Here is a 22,404-nt window from a genome sequence, read left to right on the forward strand (position 1 = left end):
TCATGAAGTCATGTCCTAAACATATGCAGTTTAGCATTCAGCTGAAGACTCAAGGAGATCCCTAGGCAGAGTTCTAGAGTTCTCTCTGCATAACTCCCTCTTCTCTGATACCCTGCTCCACAAATTCCAATCACCACTATCTCCCCAAATTCTGATCTCTCTCCTCAGTTCAGCAATACTGTCATACTCTGCTTGAATTCTCCTTCCCTGAACCATGCTCCAGAAAACATCTCTGACAGAAAGCTAGGGGTTTACAGAACTTTCTCCTGCCTTATTATTTTTCAAGGGACCCCTCCAGTACCAGATACTCTGACATGTTTGGAAGCAAAATTCAGGCCATCTCTTTTTTGTTTAGTTATATCTTGTTCTTTGCTTATGTTTTCAGTTCCTTCTTCTGCTTAGTTAAACATTAAAAACACTTTACATTGTCTGACAAGTCCAATATCCAAAATCTTGGATGGCTAATTTAGTGTTTGATATTTTCATTTGCTTTGGCTTATGTTTTTAAATTTTGGATTTTTAGCTCATGCTCAACTGGATTATCTCTGTGAGAATCCTATGAAATCTAGGTTGAGAATGAACATCTTCTGAGAGGGTTTGCTTGCTTCCACCAAGCATTCTGAGGGTTTCCTAGACCTCGTGGACAGCACGTATATATGTGTAAACCCAAAATCTCTCTGAAGACAGACCTGGGTTATACATCATAGGGAAATCCTTAACCAGAACTTTTTTTTTCTCTAAGGTTAAGATATTCAAATTCCCATGTCATTTTATATCAAGGGTCCCAGATTTATATTTGGGAGTCTTATTTAAAGCTTGATGTCTTGTTCAGGCTCAAGGTTTTGTCTCATGTCTCTCTACAACCAGAAAGGCCAGGTTCTGGGTCATTGGGATGAACAAAACAGCCTCAGGACAGCTGTGGTTTGAGTGTTTGCTTACTAGTTGGTTTCCTGAGTCCTTTTTTCACCACCTGTAGATTTTCCTTTCTACCGTGTGAGGTCCCATATGCATTAAAAGGGTATTTGATTTATGTTATTCAACATTTCTATGTGGTTTGCAATGTAATTTTTTTTAGATTTATTTACTTATTTGGCAGAGAGAGCACAAGTAGACAGAGCAGCAAGCAGCAGAAGATGGAGAAGCAGGCTCTTCACTGAGCAGGGAGCCTGATGTGGGGCTCAATCCCTGGATCCTGGGATCATGACCCGAGCCAAAGGCAGCTGCTTAACCAACTGAGCCACCCAGGTCCCCCCCCCCCCCGCAATGTAATGCTTTTCAGGCCCTTTAATCCATACTATTATTGTTGGAAATGGAAGTCTGATCTTTGTCTTGCCTGGTTCCCTCTTCCTCTGGCACTGGCTGGAGGAGAAAGAATGGATTCAGCACCAAGGTCTTTGCTTAATGCAACCATACGCTGACTGTATGGCTTCTGGCAGTCCCTTCCTTTCTCAGGGTCTCAGTTTCCCTCTTTATAAAGTGAGAGATTAGATGCCCTAATCCCTGGTTTTCCTTCCAGTTTTAATTTTCTTTGAGTCTATTCATAATCTTCTCTTTTCTGGGGAGCTTTCGAATGGGTCACCTGGAAGAAGAATTGGGGAAAGAGTGCTCAGTGATAAGGGCATCCTGCTCCCATTTCTTAGACGTCTTGGGGCTACTGACCATTAAGTGTCCCCCTAGTGGACTGAGTATCCAGGAGGTGAGTAACTGGGTTACTCCTGACTTCCCTGCTGACACAGATAGCACACAGCAAGTCCTCCTAACAAAACCTACATCTAGGCTCTGGCTCTAATTTCACCCTCACTTCCCCCAAGAAATCTTTCTAAAAACTGAGGTTCAGATAGAGGAGAAGACTACTCCATGAATGGCAAAAATTGGTAGTTAACTGGCAGCGGTTGCCTGGACCTTTGTGCTAAAGATATTTTCTGCACCATCACTTGAGTTCAAAGTGTTGTGATTGATTAATGATGCCTGCAGGGGCCCGGGCAGAACACACGGTACCATGGATGTCATGTGTTTGCCGTCTCCGCAGTGTCCACTCGAGTCATGCTACATCTTCTTGCTTTAGAAAGCCTTGGACCTCCCTAATCCAAGGAATATGACAGGAGGGAGCTTTAAGGAAAAGTCTAGCTGCTCTAGTGAGACAAGAGTTTAAGACTCAGATTTCACATCTTCCCATCATACCTCGTTTGTTGGGGGCATTGTTGAGGGGGTGAAGCCTTATATTCCTCTCCTGGTGTTTCTCTGGAGAAAGGGGCTCCTCCTTTTCTCCCTCCTCAAGGGACAATTTGATTATGTAGCACTGGATATTCACTGGGCCCTATTTCACCAGTGGGAGACATCCCTGCTCAAGTCTGCATATTTTTGGCCTATTTTCTATGTGGCAAGCACCTGAGTCAGACTGGGGCCTGCCCTGTAGAGATAGTTCTGTGGTCCCTGTGCACACAGCTTCTGAAGTACACAACTTAGCATCCAGGCCCAAGGGTTCAGTTCAGGGAGGGAGGTAGGAGGGCCAGTGTCTCCATTCCAATGTCCTGCCGGAGGGGCTGGAGAGTGCCTGCATGCCAGGACAAAGGTAGAATTTGTTTTCCCTTGCCTTCTATTCCTTATATGCCCTTATGCTCAGAGAGGGGGTTATGGAGGGGAGAGTAGTTAGATGCCCAGGACCCCTAGAAAATATCAAGCCCTTATGTATCAAGAGATGCAGGCTTAAGAACATAGCGTGTCATTTCAAATCCATTTTTAGGGGAATACATGTATAATTCAAAACAAGCCTTTAAATGATACAAAGGATAAAAATTAAACCTCAAAAAATTCAGATGAGAAAAACGTCTATTCCAAAGGAGCACAAGTAGTTGAGTGTAGAGCTCATCACCAAACACAGCCCACAGATCAGGGCCTGAACTCTTTTCGGAGTCTGGAGAACCAGGCAGACCGTCTGGGGTCCAGGCCCTGCTCTGGCAAGTGGCTCTCGGGAGCCTCAGACAAACAGACCCAGAGCTGGTGACTACCACCGGGGGGTAGTCAACAGCTGAGAGGTGCAGAGGGGGCTGCCATCTCAGGGCTCCTGATGCTGGTAAGGACTCTTCAGGCCTGTCAGCTCCAGAAGGGGTGTCTAATCCACCAAAGAGTACTGAGGCTGGGCTACATGGGGACATTAACACACGGGGGTGCCGCAGGAATTCTGGCTTTTGGGATACCACCAAAGGGTCCCCAGACGCGGACTGTCACCATCTTTTCCATCCCATTCTGTGCCCCTTTCCCTTATTCTCCCTCTTCCCTAGTTTCCTCCTCCCTCAGTCCTTGCCCCGCCCACTTCTCACTGGCTCTCTTATCTCTCCCTCCATCTTTCCTTCCATCTGTTCTTCCTCTCCGTCTCTGTCTCTCCCCTCCCTCTTCTCCCTCATCCACTCTTACCCACCTGGGCCAGAAGCAGAGCCCTTTTCCGCCCTGTTAAGGGTGGGAGGGCACACTCAGTCCCATCCACGACCTCCTCAGAGTTAATATATGCTTTGGCTTGGGCCCCTTGCAGTGAGACATCTGTTTCCTCAGGGATGTGGGATTTTCTGGCTGATTTAACTGGTTACCGAGAAAGCTCTGGGTCAGAGAAACCAAGCTGCCATGAATTCAGCCTAGAGCAGGGCTGTGGGGGCCTTGTAGGAGCTAGCCTATCCCATGGCCTCACCCAGATGCTGGAGACATGCTTATTTATTATGCAGAGGCTCAGAGAAAGGGGGTAGGGGAGTCGGGAGGCAGGGCTGGGTGGGCACGAGAGGAGCTGTGTCCAGGCCTGGAGCTCTGGGTAGCCACAGGGCCAGCATCACCTCCTGGAGGCCTGTTTTTTCCAGGGGACCACCTTCTTACTGCCCCTCCTGACTTTGCTGAGAACAGGCAAATCCACTTCAGCCGATTTCGTTCTAAAAATCAAAATAGAGAGAAGCAAATGCTGAGAAATGGATGGAGAGAACTGGTGTAAACAGCGCTCAGAGCCCTGCCCTGGCCTGAGCGGAAGTGGGCCTGGCCCTCTGCCTTGCACAGCTGAAGCCCTCTGGATGTTGCTCCAACCTGGAGGTCCCAGCGGCACCTGTGACCTTTCTAGGGGCTCACAAGTCTGCTTTTCTATTTTCATAAGAAATGTGTGATTTTTACACTCTCACAGAATATGTAATTTGCTTCAGTCAATGTGGCCAAATTAGTAGACTTCTGACAGGTCTAGAAAGTTTCCTGTAGGGAGACGGCAGGCAGCGTCTACCCTTCGCAGATTGATGGTCTGGGTTGTAGGGTTTCACAGCAGAGTCTACACAAGACCTCAATCTCCACCACCCAGACCACTGCCTGCAGCTCCAGGGAGCAGGCTTGGTGCCCAGCTGGACATGGTGGTGATGAAATGGGCCAGATCAGGGATGGCTGGAGAGGACCCACGCCCGGGGGAGGGGGAAGTGACTTGCCCAAAGCCACTTCGCCCCACAGGAACTCTGTGGCCTGTGGCAGAGCCAGGGGTCCTGCTGTGAGCCATGCCCCTTCTGTTACCACAGGAGGGCCCCTCGGCCCCGGGGCTGGGGTGGTCACCTACTTCTTCTCGGCTTCAGGAGGGGACTCCTCCACCTTGTCCCCCATGGCCGACGAAGAGAAGCTTTGTTGGATATCTTCTGATATTGCTTTCTTGGCTGAGTCAGGGTCTTCCGGGACCGGGGTGGAGGTTGGAACACTGTAAGGGAGGCAGGGAAGGGAGGGCAAGGCTCAGCAGCGGCCCAGCCAGAGGGAGTCCCGAGTTTGCAGCACTGCTTTGGTGCGACCATTTAACATTCCAGCTCCAACAGAGAAAAGGGTGCAGGGCTTCTCTTCCCCAGGGTGGGTAGTGGAAGAGCCTGACCGACCCCTGGGGACCCAGACACCCCCCGGAGCTTGGCTTTTCCGGCCTCTGTGGAATCACTAACTCTATGTCACAACACCTGTGCACCAGCACGGACCACCAGTGAGGCAGGAGGGCTCCAAAGCAAAGGAGAGAGAGCACAGGAGGCCAGGGAAATAAGCCATCATGTCCAGTCTTATGGGCTGCTTGTATCCCCTCCCCAAACTCACAGGTTGGTGGGGTCCTAACCCCCAGGATCCCAGACTGTGACCTTGTTTGGAAATAGGGTCACTGCAGATGTCATGAGTCAAGAGGAATTTATACCAGAGTAGGGTGGACCTCTAATTCAACATACCTGGTATCCTTATAATAAAAAAGGGGGGGGGGCGGGAGCCTGGGTGGTTCAGTGGTTGAAGCCTCTGCCCTCGGCTCAGGTCATGATCTCAGGGTCCTGGGATCGAGCCCCACATCGGGCTCTCTGCTTCCCCCTCCCCCTCTACCTGCCTCTCTGCCTACTTGTGATCTCTCTCTTTCTCTGTCAAATAAATAAATAAATAAATAAATAAATAAATAAATAAAATCTTTTAAAAGGGGGGGGTGCAATGTGAACACAGACACACAGACAGGAGAACATCACGTGAAGCCTGGAGTAATAATGCTGCCATAAAGCCAAGAACTACCAGAAGCCCAAGGCCTTCCCTAGCACCTTAGCACTCACTTCCCTGCCTGCACCTCTGTCTGTGGCCTCCAGAACCATGACACAATACATTTCAGTTTAAGCTACTCAGTCTGTGGACCACTGTTACAGGAGTCTTAGGAAACTAATGAATAGGAGACAGGACCAAGCCCTCTTATTCTTATTCTTCCTATCTGTTGAGCCCCTGCTATACCACTTGCTTGAGGGCAGCGCATTTCAGGGACAAAAGACAAGCGGGGGTGGGGGCGGTGCCTGGGTGGCTCAGTGGGTTAAAGCCTCTGCCTTCCACTCAGGTCATGATCTCAGGGTCCTGGGATCGAGCCCCACATCGGGCTCTCCACTCTGCAGGGAGCCTGATTCCTCCTCTCTCTCTGCCTGCCTCTCTGCCTAGTTGTGATTTCTCTCTGTCAAATAAATAAAAAAAAAAAAAAAAAAAAAAAAAAAAAAAAAAGACAGGCAGGGGAGGGGAGAGGAGGGCATCCTCCATTGTTTAGAAAACCCTGGAAAGATAAAAAAAAATGGAGGTTTGGGCTGAGCTGTCTCCCCTGCTCCTGGTCCCAGGTGAACAGAGGTGTTAGAGAAGTAGATCCTAGGAGTGAGTCTGTCGGGACTTCCTACGCACCATGGTGGTGCTAAGGGCTCTTCCTCTTGTCCTCAATCCCATGTCCAGCCCCCTGGATGGGTCACAGCTCAGCATTTCCTAGGAACTCAAAGCACAGGTAAATGGAGAAAGGCAGTCCAGCCAAGTGGGACACTGGAAAGGGAACCCTAGGTAAGAGCTACCCATAGCAGGTTTCACAGTGAGAGAGTCAGGGTGACCAGGACGCGGGCAGCATCGGCAGGGTCCCCAGGTGAGGCCCTCCACCAGGCCTGGGGCTGTGTTGGCAAATGAAACACGCTGGCAGCTGGGGAGACCGTCTCCTCTGCCTGGCCCTGGGCGGATGGAGAATAGGACCTGGTGTTACCAGAGTGGGGAGGGTGGGCTCTGGAGACCAAATCAGCCCCTCTCCTTCCCCCTCCCTCAGCTGCAAGCACGCACAGAGCATCTTCCCTAACCCTCCACTTTTAAGTTGTGACTGAAAGTACATAACATAAAATAGACCCATTTGCCAATGCCTAGCGCAGCGGTGTTAAGTACACTCACATCGCTGTGCAGCCATCGCCGCTATCTACCCCCAGACTTTTTCATCTTCCCAAACTGAAACTCTGTCCGCATTAAACACCAGCTCCCCATGGTTCCTGCCCCGGCCCCTGACAGCCACCACCCTCCTTTCTTCTCTGTGCATTTGACTCTCCAGGGACCTCAGGTAAGTGTTCGTCCTCTTGTGACAGGCTCATTTCACTGAGCACAGTGTCCTTGAGTCGCATCCGTGTTGTGGCCTATGCTAGGATTTCCTTCCTTTTTAAGGCGGGATAATATTCCACTGTATGCACAGACCACATTTTCTTCATCCGTTCGTCCACTGATGGACGCTTAGGTTGCTTCCTCTTCTTGGATATTATGAATAGTGCTGCTATGAACACAGGTATACAAATACCTCTTCGAAACCCCACTTTCAATTCTTTTGGTTTCTACCCACAACTGAAATTGTTGGATCATAATTCTGTGTTTGACTTTCCGAGGACGCGCCGTACTGTTCTCCACAGCTGCTACACCGTGTCACAGTCCTGGCTACGGCACGTGTGCGTTCCGATGTCTCCACGGCCTCGCCAAAATGTGCTGGTTTTGCTTATTTGATGGTAGCCATCCTAATGGGTATGAGGTGGTATTTCACTGTGGTTGTGACTTGCATTCTTCTAAGGATCTGCCCCCTTCACTCATTTTCTCATTGACTTCCACATCTTTGGATCGGCCAAGGTGAAGCAGGTAGAGATCGTGTTCACTTCCACATCCCCAGTGCTGAGCACGAGCCCGGGCAGGCACTTGGAGTGGCAGGACTTTTCTGTTAAAAGCAGGGGCTACTTCCAGGGAGAGGAGCCTCCCATCACTGAAGGTACATGAGGGGCGGCTGGATGACCAGGGCGGCTGGTTATCAGTGGACACTCTGTCAAGCAGCCCTTCTTCGGTCTGAACTGACCTCTGCCTCCCAGGGACAGAAATCAGCTCTAGGTCATCATTCAATGAAAATGCCCAAGAGGGTTCTATATGCCGTGCCCTGGGGCTGAGCAAAGGACACAGAGGAAGGGAGGTAGGCCACGTGATACAGGACAACCGGCCTTTGGGGTTGGCCCAAACAGGCCCAAACCTGGCTCAACAGGTGCAGAGGGACCTGCAGCCCCTTCCCCACCCACGGCCTGCTCCTCAGGACAGAGCTGGCTTGTCAGGCCTGCATGAATCTCCCCTCAGCTGTCCTTGGCCTGGCCTGCCCCTACCCTTCTGCTCTGCCATAACCCATCTACTCCCAGCAGGGAGCCACCCCGTTCTCTGCTGGGGCTTGTGAGGCCTCAGTGGGGAGACTTGCCTCCCTGGGCAGCCAAGCTCCTTCACTGGCCACAGACAAACCTAGCTCTTCTTCCTGCTCACAGCCCTTGCTCCTCCACGGTGGCCTCACGGACCCCGAGCCCAGACTGAGGGCTGTCTCTGTGGCTGGCGCCCCTGAGTGCCCAGCGAGCAGCCCAGGCCTTCTGGATCTGTCCTCCAGCTCTGCCCACCTCACTGCATTTACTCTGTAGACCTGTCTCCTCTCCCTCTCACGTCCCTGCCTTGAATCCTTGCACTAGAGCTGTACAAAACCAAGCACACTGAAAGTCTACTCTGGCAAGGAAGAAATGATTCCCACACAGGGACAGTGAGGGCACCCTCCCACCAGAGCTCTGGATGTGAGGCTGCCTGCCAGCTCCCTCTTGTAACAGAGGACCCAGAAATGAAAACACTAGCATTCCAGAAACTGCATCTCCCTTGTGCTACACCGCAAGCTCTGACTTCTAAGATGCCTTTTCAACAAAGTGGTCTATCATGCTGGCACTTTCCACATCCACCGACCATATACCTCTCAAAACCAAAAGCGAACATTTGCTCTACTTCCTTCCAAACCACCGCTTGGTGGCTGAGCTTACTGCAAACCTCCGTTCTGTCATCCTTCCCCATCTAGGGGCCAACTAATCAGTTAGCCTTCCAGGAACACATCCAAGTTACATATTTAGGGGAGAAGTGGACACGCCGAACACGGAGGTTTGCCCTTCAGGCTGATCACCACTAGCTGGGTGTAGCCAAACAAGCAGCTGCCTGAGCCACATTGATCCCCCTTGTTCGTAAGGATCTCACCAAAAGTCTCACAAGCGATCTCACCCAGTGTCTTCCTTAAAGTTAGATACTCTAGGCCGAAAGCATCTCACTACTATTCTAGTTACCCTGCTGGAAGAGGAATCGGATGAGTGGCTGGCTGTAGAACAGATCCAGAAATTCTTTGACACCCCTCCCATCGAGAGGCGTGGCTTCGTTCCCCTCCTTTGAGTGTGGGCTGGCCCTAGGGACCCACAGGCAGTGCAAGCGGATGCTACCTGACTTAGGAGGCAGCACAGCTCCCACATGGCTGCATCTCAGGACACTCGCTTTGGAACCCAGCTGCCATATCTGAGGAAGCCCAGGCCATACGGAAAAGCCAGGTGTAAGTGTTCTGGCTGCAAGTGCAGGGACGGCCACGCATGGGAATGAGCAAGTCTTTGAGATGACTCCGGCCATTGTCATCTTCTGACATGACCACATGAGAGACCCCAAGCAAGAACTACCTAGCTGAGCCCCCTCAGCCCCCAGACCCTCGAAGACAATGATAGGAAATGGCTGTGTGGTTTTTGTGTGAGCTTGAGGTGGTTCCTTTCACAGATGTAGATAAAAGAACTGTTGTTATGGCAACATTTTCTCGTCGAATTCCATTCCCTTTTTTCTCTAAGTGCCTTCAAACTGCCAACTTAATAGGCCATTCTAGAATTAAGAGGAGTCCTACTGGTTTATAGTCTCACGAATCCTCCCCTTTCCACTTTCAAAAACCTGGACTGTGCCCACATGAGTGTGTCTGTGTGTTTGTGTGTCTCTCTGTGTATGTGTCTGTGTGTGTGTATCTGCGTGCGTTTTTGTCGGCATCTGTGTGTGCGTCTGTGTGTATTTGTGTGTGTCTATGTGTGTGTAGTTTGTTAGTTCTCTCCCCACCGTTCCTCAAAACTTAACTAAAATCTTCAAGTTGTGAGCATGAAGTCCTTTCCGAACCCTCGCATGTAACAAATTAGGAGCCTAGAATTCATGAAGTAACAGTGAGAGCAGCCACAACTGTAATTTGTAATAGGAGGTAGTGATGTGCCAGGGTCTCACACATGCCTGACTTCACCCAATCCTCACGACCCAGTGCAGAGAAAACTATGCTAATTCTTGCTCTACGGACAAAGCAGCTGAGGCAGAGAGGGTAAGTGGTCCTTTTAAGGACATTGGCAGCCAAATAAAGAGCTACATCTGCTTGTAACTAGTTTGGGCCTCTCTCACTCCCCCCATCTACCACACGCCCAAACACCCCATTAGTCAAATGTCTCTGAAAATGCCTTTGCTTGCTGTCTTCGGCACCTTCCAGTGGCTTCCACTCATCCTCAGTTTGGGACCCCTGGATGGCATCCTCCCACTCCCTCTGTTTTTGGTATAGTTCTTTCTTGAACCTGAGCAGACCCAGAGCCTCCATTTCTCTTTTTCCCTGGGACTGTCAGTAAGCTACCCCAAACCGTCCTCCAGTCTCAGGTGGTGGGGGCTCAGTGACTTTGCTCTCTGCACCTGGCAGCATCTGCCCTCCCTGATGTCTCTGGGCTCCTGGGGATCCTGCCTTCTCTACTATGTGGTCCAGGGTGTGACTGCTACAGTTCCTCCTAGAGGAACCTCTTTAGGGTCTGGCAGACATTCTGGCATGACTCGAACTCAGTGCGCTGGGGAAAAACTGACTCCAGGACTCCTAGAAAGCTGAGGGTCCTGGTGGGAGTGGGGTAGGGTTGCTGTCTGGACTTTGTGTGCTAGGGGTGCAGACACAGGGAGCCCCTGTGTTCAGGCAGGTAATGCTTTGGATATGTGTTTGCTACTCGCGTTATGGTTTTTTTTAAGCTTTTATTTATTTATTTCACAGAGAGAGCAGGAGCACAAGCTGGGGGATTTGGAGAGGGAGAAGCAGGCTTCCCGCTGATCAGGGAGCCTCACGAGGGGCCTGATCCCAGGACCCTGGCATCATAACCTGAGCCAAAGGCAGTCAGTTAATGACTGAGCCACCCAGGTGCCCTCACTTAATAGTTTATACAACACTTTGGCAAAAACATTTTCATAAGAGGTGGGAATTATCATCCTCTTTTTAAAGGTGAGGACAGTGAGGATTAGGGAGGCAAATGGTCCCCTGGCCTATAAAGACCAGAGATGGGGCTCCTGACTTTTCTTGGGACCCCTGACTCAGTAAGGTTTTCACTGCACTGTACAGCGCACGCATTTCAGAATCCACTCCTAACATAGCCTCCAGCAATGTCAAAAACTGTGGGCTCCTTCCCTGGACGAGGCTGCATGCTTCTTGAGCCAAGAGACCAACCTTTGTTTATCTCACCCAAGCTGGCCCTGGGAGGCACTCAATAGATGGGTGTTACCTGGTTGAAAAGCCTACACTCAGGGCGCCTGAGTGGCTCAGTGGGTTAAGCCGCTGCCTTCTGCTCAGATCATGATCTCAGGGTCCTGGGATCGAGTTCCACATCGGGCTCTCTGCTCAACGGAGAGCCTGCTTCCCTTCCTCTCTCTCTGCCTGCCTCTCTTGTGATTTCTCTCTGTCAAATAAATGGATAAAATCTTAAAAAAAAAAAAAAAAAAAAGCCGGGGCGCCTGGGTGGCTCAGTGGATTAAGCCACTGCCTTCGGCTCAGGTCATGATCTCAGGGTCCTGGGATCGAGCCCCGCATCGGGCTCTCTGCTCCGCGGGGAGCCTGCTTCCTCCTCTCTCTCTGCCTGCCTCTCTGCCTACTTGTGATCTCTCTCTCTGTCAAATAAATAAAGAAAAATTAAAAAAAAAAAAAAGCCTACACTCAGTGGCCAAGAGGCAGTCTCAAGCCAGCACCACCCTACTTCCCTTCCCAAGGGCCTGAGCTCACTTCATGAGGGACCCTTATCTACGTGGCCCTGCTGGAAACAGAGAAGCAGGACAGGGATTACACACAGATGGGGTAGGGCATGATGGGGAAAAAAAGGTGGAGGAATCACCAGGACGCCTACTCGAACCTGTCTTCATGATTTCCGGCACTGTGCAAACCATCCCGTGTTCCCCTTTCTCCAGAGGGACCTTCTCTCCAGCTTGTGTTTCAGAGAAACCAACAGCATGACCTCACTCCCCCTTGCTAACCTGAGAAGTCTTCTGCTTGCGGCCAGCTTCTCTCCTCACCAGTGTCCCTCCCATAATAAGGCCCACTCCATGCCTGCCCTGCATCCCAGGTTTTTCCCATTTTACCTAAATTTGTAGTTGTCTGGCAGGAAGTAGCCCATCTTGCAGTCTTGTCGAGCCTGGAAGATCTGTTTCAGCAGATTCTGCCTACTGAAGCCATATCCATTCAAAACACAGCCACCAAAAAGGAGCTTCCCCCCGGCGAACATCTGTGGATCCACAGGAAGCACACAGTGGGAGGGGCCCTCAGCACCCCAGCACTGACTCTCAGGCCCGTGCCATGGGCCCTCGGAGCTTGTGCCGGAAGCCAGGCCTTTCTCTGGTGGTTTTGGTGGTGGGGGAAAGGGTGTTGCCTTCCCCAAGCTGCCCAGTCAGGTGTTCCCCATCCAGGCCTTTCAAGTCAGGGGGCAGCCCCACCATCCCAACCTTTGCCCCCTGCCAGCCCACCTGCTCAGATGCCCCTTCACACTCAAGCGCTCCAGGGACCTGGGGCCGGAAGGGTTTCTTCCTGCTCAGAGGGTCCCACCACACCCACCTACAGCTGGCTGGCCCACTTATCCCTGTTCCCATGGGATGGGAGCCTCTGGAGGGCAGGGATCTTGTCCTACTGCTCTCTGTACCCCCACTCTCTAATGTCAGTCTCCAGCAAGTAGACATGTGTCTAAAGATTTCTGCGCAAGGGTGTCCATGAGCGTGTTATTTGTTATGTAAACCTACCCAGAAATAACCTAAATGTCCAACAAAAGGCTCACAGGCAGAGAAATCAAATGACAGATTCTCATGTAATGGATAAAATCACAATTACGAAAGCGGGACCCCAAAGTCAGAAAAAAGACTGAAAAAGCTAGAGGCACACCACAGGTCTGGCCCAGATGTTCCGACTGTGTTGGATCTAGCAACAAATGAGGCAATCTGTGTAATATGGGGAAGTCATTATTTTCTCAATTATATATTCTAAATTTTCTATAATGCATATATGTGTGTGTGTATATATATATTTTTTACACAATGACCTGTTTTTGGTAAAAAGTTAATTAAAAACAGATGAAGAAGGGAGCACTTGGGTGGCTCAGTCAGTTAAATGTCCGACTCCTGATTTTGGCTCAGGTCATGATCTCAGGGTCCTGGTATCAAGCCCTGCATGGGGCTCCATGCTCAGTGGAGAGTCTGCTTGACGATTCTTTCTCTCTTCCTCCCTCTACCCCTCCCCCACCCCTCAAATAAATAAATAAATAATCTCTAAAACAAAACAAAACAAACCAGATGGAAAGAATTTGGTTCTCTAGGTCGGGTATGGCTTGAGTCTTCCAGGATGAGGGACGCATGGGGTCAGGCAGGAACAGGAGACTGTACTCCCGCCCTGACTCTGTGTGTTGGGTGACTCTCAGTCAGGCCTTCAGCTCTCTGGGCCTCAGATCTCACAGATGGTCTCTCCTTTCCCCTCCCATTTCTGATGGTTAGCGCTGCACCCCTGGTGGGCCCCAGCTCACCAGAATCATCCCCGGCAACACAGCATACTTCTTCACCAGCAGGGGGGGGTCCTTCTGCAGGGAGCTGTCCAGGTCATACCGCAGGAGGCGGTAGGGGTCATGTCGGCACTGCCAAGACATTAGTAAGCGCCCGTCCATCCTACACCAAGAGGAGGCACTGATTCCTGCATTCTCAGGCTAGCCAGGTTCCTGTGAGGTCCCGGAGCCCCATTCAACACCGCCTCCCCACTCCTGCTCAATGGGCTGTTCGGCTCCCGCACACACACCTCCCATGACCATTGCCACGACCATCTAGGCATCTGGGTCTATCTAGGGCCTTTTGCTGGTGAAGGGTGTCAAGGAGATGACTGCCCCTCACCACAGGACAGCCACTAGCTCCACCCTCTCGCATCTGCAGGACTTGACTGTTCCTTCTGCCTGGAAGAAGCCCTGCTTGAGATTTGAAGGTATACCATATTCATGGGTATCCCCATTTTCAGGATTCCTCCACCCTCTACCCACTGCTGGCTGCCCGTCTAGACAGTTCCCTGTCATTAGATCCAGCGCTGGGACCTGAGTCAAACCTACATCACAAGGTGGGGCTTTGTCAATCCAGAGTAAAGCTGGTCTCTTTCCCCTCCTTCTTTCTGGATGTTACAAACCCATGAAAATGGCTAATGTATAATGTTTCCTGGTTTTATCTGCCTTTTATTCTAGGTGCCTCCAGCTGTCCTGCCTGATGTTTCAATTTAAAATGTGAAATTCAGAACTGTATCTGGCAATCTAGCTTTCAGAGCGAGACAATGTTAGGGAACATTTCTGCCTTAATCACATACACTGGAATGGTGAAACCAGAGTCGCTATGAAACCTGACACCTCTCTCCAGATCCATCCTCCACATCCCTCAAATCCCACTGCCCACTCCTCCCTCAGATTCAAGGTCAGGGCCTGTCCCCATTCATGCTACTCACGCTGGGCTGGACTGCCTTGCATCCTATGCTTACAGATAACTAATGGCCTTGAGGTAGATTAAAGGCACCTCTAAGTTCCCATGTGGGCAGGGATCCTATGTCTATATAGTAATGAGCATAGGGCAGGACTCAATAAGTGTTCACTAAGTCTATGTAAGTTGGGGCTGACTCTAGAAAACATATACAGCTTGGATGTACAAGACCAGTGAAAGGGCTTTTGGAGTCTACTCAGAAGGGTTCCAATGCCAAGCAGGAAGAAGGGGCAGACGGTGGACCAGAGAAGACGTAGGGCCAGAGGACTTGAAGGAAGTCAGCAGGTGGACATGAAGCTGACATGCTCACACAGCATCCTCTGCTCCAGGCAGGGTGGGGATTGTGTCACCCCTGAACTCTGCTAACCCTGCCAGGGATGGCTACTGAGGGACGATGATGATGAGACTCAGGAATGACCCTGCAGCCAGGACAGGACTGGGAGTGTTCTATGTGCCCCTGACAGATCCTTGAGACTTCAACCACAATGAACAGGGACCCCTTGATCACCTTTGCACAGGCTGCTGCCTCTGACAGGCACCCACCTGCCCAAACCCTCAATTCTGGGAGAGTCCCCGACTCTCTGGAGGTGGCAGGCCCTGCTCCCAGCTCCTGAGCCCCCGGAGCTGGCCTTTCATGGCCCTGCTCAGGGCTGCTATAGCCGTTGCCTCACCATGCTGGGAGGCCCCTCTAGAGTCTGGCATGAGGCCAACACACAGTAGGAACTCGGCCACAGTCTGTGAACATTCTTGTGTCTTGAGCATCCATTGGTGAGTCCATTTCTGCCCCAAGCACGCACCCCAATACATAACCACAAGCTAGGGGGAGGGCTCTGGATGAAAATGGCAGAAAAGTTCTTGGTCAGAAAGAGTGCCCACTTCAATGTGGTGACATTCGTCTTAGGACAAGAGGATGAGTCAGAGGGAGAGAAGAGAGGCAAAACACGGCCGACAGCATGTCGAAGAGTGTGTGCAAAGGCTCCAAGGAGAAAGGGAAGTGAGAGGGGGCCATGTGCTGAGGTCGAAGGGCAGTCTCTCAGCCAGATGCTCAGTCAGTCCTAGCATCCCTGTGGGGGTCTCCCCCTTGGGTCTCCCGATGCCTGGAACCTGGGGCCTCCTCAGCCGGGCCCAGGACCCACCTGGATGCAGGGCGAGGCACGGCCCTGCTGCCGGTGACTATAGAGTGTATCAAGCAGCCACTGGAGCTGTGCGGTGCTGGTGGGGTTCTGGCTTGAGACTATGCCGAAAACCAGGACCTGGCCGGGGTCACGGGGTGCGGACAGGAAGCGCTCTAGCTCCACATCGGTTACCAGCGGTGCCTTCACCATGCACCTGCAGCCGGCCCGAATGTCTTCCTTGCGAATGAGCTTCCGCAGCACCAGCGGGCAGTCGGAGGGTGAGGCTGCCCACCTGGTGGGGCTGCGCATCTCTCCAGTCTTTCCTCTGCAACGAGGGACAATGGGCCAGTGCTCAGTAGGCCAGTGCTCAGGCCTTGGATGGGGCCCCCTAACCTCTGTGTGCCTCAGTTTCCACAGGTGTAAAACTGGTAACTCCTTCATCCACTCAACAAAAAATTTGGAGTCATCCTGAACCTCTTTCTTTCTCTGACACCTCACATCCCATCCAATCTACCAGTGAGCCTGTCTGCTCTATGTTCAAGAATGATCTAGAATCCACCCACGTTCCTTCTCCCCCACTCCAACTGACATGGCCCAAGCCACCATCATTTCTTGCTTGGATGCCTGCAAGGGCTCCTAATGGCGCTTTCTTTCCTGGCTCCCCTTCAATCTATTCTGCACTCACCAGACGGAGGGATCCTGGCTCCTGTTAGAACCCAAGTCACATCATGTCACTAATTTCTTTGAAACGCCCCAGTGGCCTTCCACCTTTCACAGAATAAAAGCCTATCTCCCCATGATGCCCTTCCAGGCTGTGCATGATCTGGTCTCCTTCCTCAGTCTCTTGCCCTTTCTTACTCTCCAATATTCTCACCTTTGCTTATTGTGCTCAGTCGCTCTAGCCTCTGCTAATCTCCCAGCCTTAGGGCCTTTGCTCTGCCTGCCTGGCTCTCTCCCTAGGCAGCCACCACACAACTCACTTTCTTTCCCACCTCCTTTATATCTTCATGCAAATGTCAACTTGTCAGATAGGCTTTCCCTGACTGTCCTATTTGGAATTGCACCTCTCAACCCTCGATACTCTTTCCCTCTCCCTGGCTATTTTTTCTCCTTAGCATTGCTCACTAGAGCACATACCATACATTTTATTTATTTTGATTATTGTACTTCTCCATCCCAACAGAACATAAATTTCATGAGTTCATGAGTCTGGAGTGTTTTGCTCAGTGAAATAAATAATAGTTCTCGGCAGATAGTAAAGATTCAATAGAGATTCAATAAATATGCAAACAAATACTAATCAGGTACCTATTATGTGCCAGACACTGCACTGGGTTGTCTCAGCGTTATTGTATTTAAGTGGGAATGAGTACCATTCAAATACAGAGTGCTGCTATGATTTTATTCTTATCATTACTACTGTCTTACACTGTGGTTAGCATTGTACGCACCCACAGACCCTGGCATAGACATTGTCTTGGCTAATTTTGTAATAACCCTATGTGATAGTCTGGGCAGAAACTACTATCACTGTTTACAGATTGGAAAACAGAAGATTCCCACTGGGTGAATGGGTTATCCGAGTTCATACAGTGATTAAATGACAAGGGCTAGGATTAAAAACCAGGCCATCCTAAAACAAGATCAATGCCAGTAATTCAACTATTCATATTTTCACAGAAACTGCCTGATACTAATAAACACTTGCTAAGCTTAAGAATATCTCTTCTTTAAGAATATGAATATCTTGGAGAAAAAAGTTTAGATCTACTAATCACAACTCACACTAAGATAAATCTAAAATGGATCAAGAATTTAAATGTGAGAAAATTAAGCCATGAACATTCTAATAGAAAATAGGGATGAATCATCTTATAGTTTTAGAGTACGGAAAGCCTTTGATAATTAGGATTCCTAAGTCCAAAAGCCATGAAAGAAAAATACTGATAAATTTAACTACACAAAAGAAAAATGAAAAGACCTGAGTGGCAAAACCATCACAAAGACAAATGACAAATGACAAACCGGGAAATATGTATATGAAACTTCCATCACAGACAAGTGGTTAGTTTCTCTACTAAGTGAAATATTGTAAATGAGTTAGAAGAAGTTAATAACCCAGCAAAATATGAACAAAGTAAGTGAATACACAATTCACAGAAAATTATATAAAAATGATTTTTTAAAAGATTCACCCATTTATTTGAGAGCAAGAGAGTGCAAACAGGGGGAGGGGCAGAGGGAGAGGGAGAGAATCCTCAAGCAGATTGCCTGCGGAGCACAGAGCCTTACATGGTGCCTGATCCCATGACCCTGAGATGATGACTCAAGCTGAAATCAAGAGTTAGATGCCTAACCAACTGAGCCACCCAGGTGCCCCAAAAATGATTTTTAAAATTATACAAATATAAGAGTGGCATAGCAAAAAACAGCAAAGTAGAGAACCCCAAATCTATGTTCCTTCACTAAAGCAAAAAGTAAGCTGGAAAAAACTGTCAGAATCAACTTTATCAGAACTCTGGAAATGAATTTAAAAACTTACCACAGTCAAGGAATGCTTAATGAAGAAAGAAACTGCTCTATTTTGGTAAGAGAGTACTGCAGTGGCAGCAACCTCTTCGACCTCAGCCGTAGCAACATCTTCCTAGGAACAACGGCAAAGGCAAGGGAAGCAAGGGCAAAAATGAACTATTGGGATTTCATCAAGATCAAAAGCTTTTGCACAGCAAAGGAAACAGTTAACAAAACCAAAAGACAACTGACAGAATGGGAGAAGATATTTGCAAACGACATATCAGATAAAGGGCTAGTATCCAAAATCTATAAAGAACTTAGCAAACTCAACACCCAAAGAACAAACAATCCAATCAAGAAATGGGCAGAGGACATGAACAGACATTTCTGCAAAGAAGACATCCAGATGGCCAACAGACACATGAAAAAGTGCTCCACATCGCTCGGCATCAGGGAAATACAAATCAAAACCACAATGAGATATCACCTCACACCAGTCAGAATGGCTAAAATTAACAAGTCAGGAAATGACAGATGCTGGCGAGGATGTGGAGAAAGGGGAACCCTCCTCCACTGTTGGTGGGAATGCAAGCTGGTGCAACCACTCTGGAAAACAGCATGGAGGTTCCTCAAAATGTTGAAAATAGAACTACCCTATGACCCAGCAATTGCACTACTGGGTATTTACCCTAAAGATACAAACATAGTGATCCGAAGGGGCACGTGTACCCGAATGTTTATAGCAGCAATGTCTACAATAGCCAGACTATGGAAAGAACCTAGATGTCCATCAACAGATGAATGGCTAAAGAAGATGTGGTATATATACACAATGGAATACTATGCAGCCATCAAAAGAAATGAAATCATGCCATTTGCGACGACGTGGATGGAACTAGAGCGTATCATGCTTAGTGAAATAAGTCAATCGGAGAAAGACAACTATCATATGATCTCCCTGATATGAGGACATGGAGAAGCAACATGGGGGGGTAGGGGGATAGGAGAAGAGTAAATGAAACAAGATGGGATTGGGAGGTAGACAAACCATAAATGACTCTTAATCTCACAAAACAAACTGGGGGTTGCTGGGGGGAGGTGGGATTGGGAGAGGGGGAGCGGGCTATGGACATTGGGGAGGGGAGGCGAACCATAAGAGACTATGCACTCTGAAAAACAACCTGAGGGTTTTGAAGGGTCAGGGGTGGGAGGTTGGGGCAACCTGAGGGTTTTGAAGGGTCAGGGGTGGGAGGTTGGGGGAACAGGTGGTGGGTAATGGGAAGGGCACGTTTTGCATGGAGCACTGGGTGTTGTGCAAAAGAATGTTACACTGAAAAAATAAATAAAATGAAAAAAAAAAAAAAGAGAGTACTGCGGTGTTTTAACTTACTCACTTCCTATCCCCCCACTCTCCACCTTGGTGGCATCTGTGAGGACGGCAGCCCATGTTCCTAGAGTGGTTGGCTGATACCAGAGAGGGTAGTATGGACTTTGCTCTCAAGGAACTGTGATTACGTGGTTTGGCACGTCTGGAGATTCCCTAAAGGACTGGCTAAGGGGCTTGCCTTTGTTTTGCTCACCTTGGAACTTTCTCCTGGACAGCATCTGTTAAAATCATTTAAAAGGAAGTATGGGAGATGCAACCTCCTGGTTTAAGGGATAACAGACAGGCACATGGTATGCAAATGAAACAACCTGGGAAGAAGATGCTGGGGGAAAAATACATGGAGGGGTGGGCATAAAGACTTTGTAGGTTTCCACATATACTAGGGAATCTAAAGGGGCACATACATGTCCAGGGTTGGAACCATGTTTAGAGAAACCTGAGAATACTCTAGTCTTTCATATCTGGATGACATTTGGTCTCTGCCAATGTGGGACATGAAGGACAAAGCAGAGATGCAAACAGCCTGACTGAAAGCACTGAAGGGGTGTACCTCAACACAGTTAATCTGCAAAGACTAGGAGAGTGTTTTTTATTTTATTTATTTATTTATTTATTTATTTATTCATTCATTTATTTATTATTTGGCTCCAGGTATTTAAGAAGTCTGTCAAATTTCACTAGTTGACCACTAAGCTAAACAGAGACTTTATGACCACACATGACAAAGAATGTAGTCTTTTATAAAAGTAGTCTAGAAAAGTCACTAAACAACTACAAACTATGAGCAACAAAAATAAAGCCTGGAAAGAAGGAAGAATTTGATTTCCAGAATTACCACATTATGATATTAAAAATGTTCAATTTTCAACAAAAAGTTATGAAGCACTGAAAGAAACAAGAAAAAAGGAATGAAGAAAAACTATCCCCGAGGAATTCCAACCATTAATTAAATTAATTAATTAATTAAATAAAGTTCTACAAATCAACTGTCCTAATTATGCCCAAAGTACTAAGGAAACTGAGAATGAATAACTAAAGGAAACCAGGGAGACAATGTCCTACCAAACAGGGAATATCAATGAAGGTATAAAAAGTATAAAATAAGCTAACTAGAAATTTTGGAGTTGAAAAGTACAATAAATGAAATGAAAAATTCAACCGCAGATCTGAATAGTCAGGAAAAAGAATCAGCAGACTTGAAGACAGGCCAATTAAGATTATCCAGTCTGAGGAACAGAAAGCAAAAAGAACAAAGAAAAATAAGGAGAGCTTCAGTTACATGGGGGACACCATCAAGAATGCCACGATACACTCAATGGGAGTTCCAGAAGGACAAGAAAGAAAGGAGCAGAAAGAATATTTGAAGAAATAATTGCCAAAAACGCTCCAAAATATGTCTTTCTAAGGAGCTCAACAATATCTAGGTAAGATAAATTCAGAGATCCACAGAAAGACACATTATAATACAATTGTTGAAAGTCAAAGACAAAAAGAGAATTTTGAAAGCAACAAAAGTGGTTCATCACCTACAAGGGATTCTTAATAAAATTAACAGCCAGTTTCTCATAAAAAATCATGAGGCTGGAAGGCACCAGAATGACATATGTAAAGTGCTGAAAGAAAAAAAAGACCTCTCCAACAAAGAATTCTACATGAAGCAAATTTATCATTCAAAAATAAGAGAGAAGTCGGGGCACCTGGGTGGCTCAGTGGGTTAAGCCTCTGCCTTCAGCTTAGGTCATGATCTCAGGGTCCTGGGATCGAGCTCCACATCGGGCTCTCTGCTCAGCGGGGAGCCTGCTTCCTCCTCTCTCTCTGCCTGCATCTCTGTCTACTTGTGATCTCTGTCTGTCAAATAAATAAATAAAATCTTTAAAAAATAAAAAAATTTAAAAAAAATAAGAGAGAGAAGTCAAGACATTCCAAGATAAATAAAAGCTGAGGGATTTTGTCACTAGTAGACCTGCTGCAAAAGAAATGCTAAAGTGTCTTTAGATTGAAATCGAAGAATACTGGACAGTAACATTTAACTATATGAAGAAATAAAAAACACTGTAAAGCTAACTATATAAGTAAATATAAACCAGCATAATTATATTTACAACTACTCTGTTCTTTTCCTATATGATTTAAAAGACAAACACATAAAACAATAATTATAAATCTATGTTAGTTGGGCACATGATGCATAAAGATATAGTTTTTTACAACAACAACAGGGTGGGGTGGTGAGTTTGTATAGGAGCAGAGATTTTGTAGACGTTTGAAGCTAAATTTATATTAATTCAAGCTAGATTGTTATTGAAATCCCCAGACCAACTACTAAGAAAATAACTAAAAACTATACAGAAAAGGAAATAAGAAGGGAACCAAAACTGTATGTGGGGCACCTGGGTGGCTCAGTTGGTTAAGTGTCTGGGTCCTGATTTTTGGCTCAGGGTCATGAAATTGGGCCCCATGTGGGCTCCATGCTCAGCAAGGAGTCTGCTTGAAATTCTCTCTCCCTCTCTCTCTGCCCCCCTCCCACTCATACACACAGACACACACAGACACACACACACAATCACACACACACACACACACACACACTCAAATAAAACAAATAAATAAAATCTTTTTAAAAAACTATATGTATTACTTAGGGCTCTCTAGAAACAGAACCAACAGGATATATATGGATATATATCAGAGAAAATTTTTATTATAGGAGTTGGTTCATGTGATTACAGAAGCCAAAAGTCCCACAATCTGCTGTTTACAAGCAGCAGAGCCAGGGAATCCAGTAGTATAATTTAATCTGAGTCCAACGACCTGGGACCCAAGGGAGCCAATGGTATAATTCCTACTCCAAGGCCAAAAGCCTAAGAACTAGGAGGCTGCTGTGTAAGTCCTAACATCCAAAGACCCAAGAACCAGGAGCTCTGATGTCTGAGGGCAGGAAGAATTGGACTTTCCAGCTCAAGAATTGAGAGAAGGAATTCACTTTTCTTT

General features: G+C 48.0%; 1 protein-coding gene across 1 annotated transcript in view; it reads right to left on the bottom strand.

Annotated features, from left to right (window-relative positions):
* Positions 1–3,817: 3,817 nt before the first annotated feature.
* C20H3orf20 (chromosome 20 C3orf20 homolog) overlaps positions 3,818–22,404 on the bottom strand; it is an 84,571-nt gene continuing 65,984 nt past the window's right edge. Inside the window, exons 12-16 of the mRNA XM_045991858.1 lie at positions 15,534–15,837; positions 13,416–13,523; positions 11,992–12,134; positions 4,571–4,705; positions 3,818–3,914 (exon numbers count right to left, since the gene is read on the bottom strand). Coding sequence (XP_045847814.1) covers positions 3,818–3,914; positions 4,571–4,705; positions 11,992–12,134; positions 13,416–13,523; positions 15,534–15,837 — 787 coding nt within the window. The remainder of the gene's footprint in view (positions 3,915–4,570; positions 4,706–11,991; positions 12,135–13,415; positions 13,524–15,533; positions 15,838–22,404) is intronic.

Source organism: Meles meles, chromosome 20 (assembly GCF_922984935.1).
Source record: "Meles meles chromosome 20, mMelMel3.1 paternal haplotype, whole genome shotgun sequence".
In the NCBI taxonomy this organism is placed as follows: domain Eukaryota; kingdom Metazoa; phylum Chordata; class Mammalia; order Carnivora; family Mustelidae; genus Meles; species Meles meles.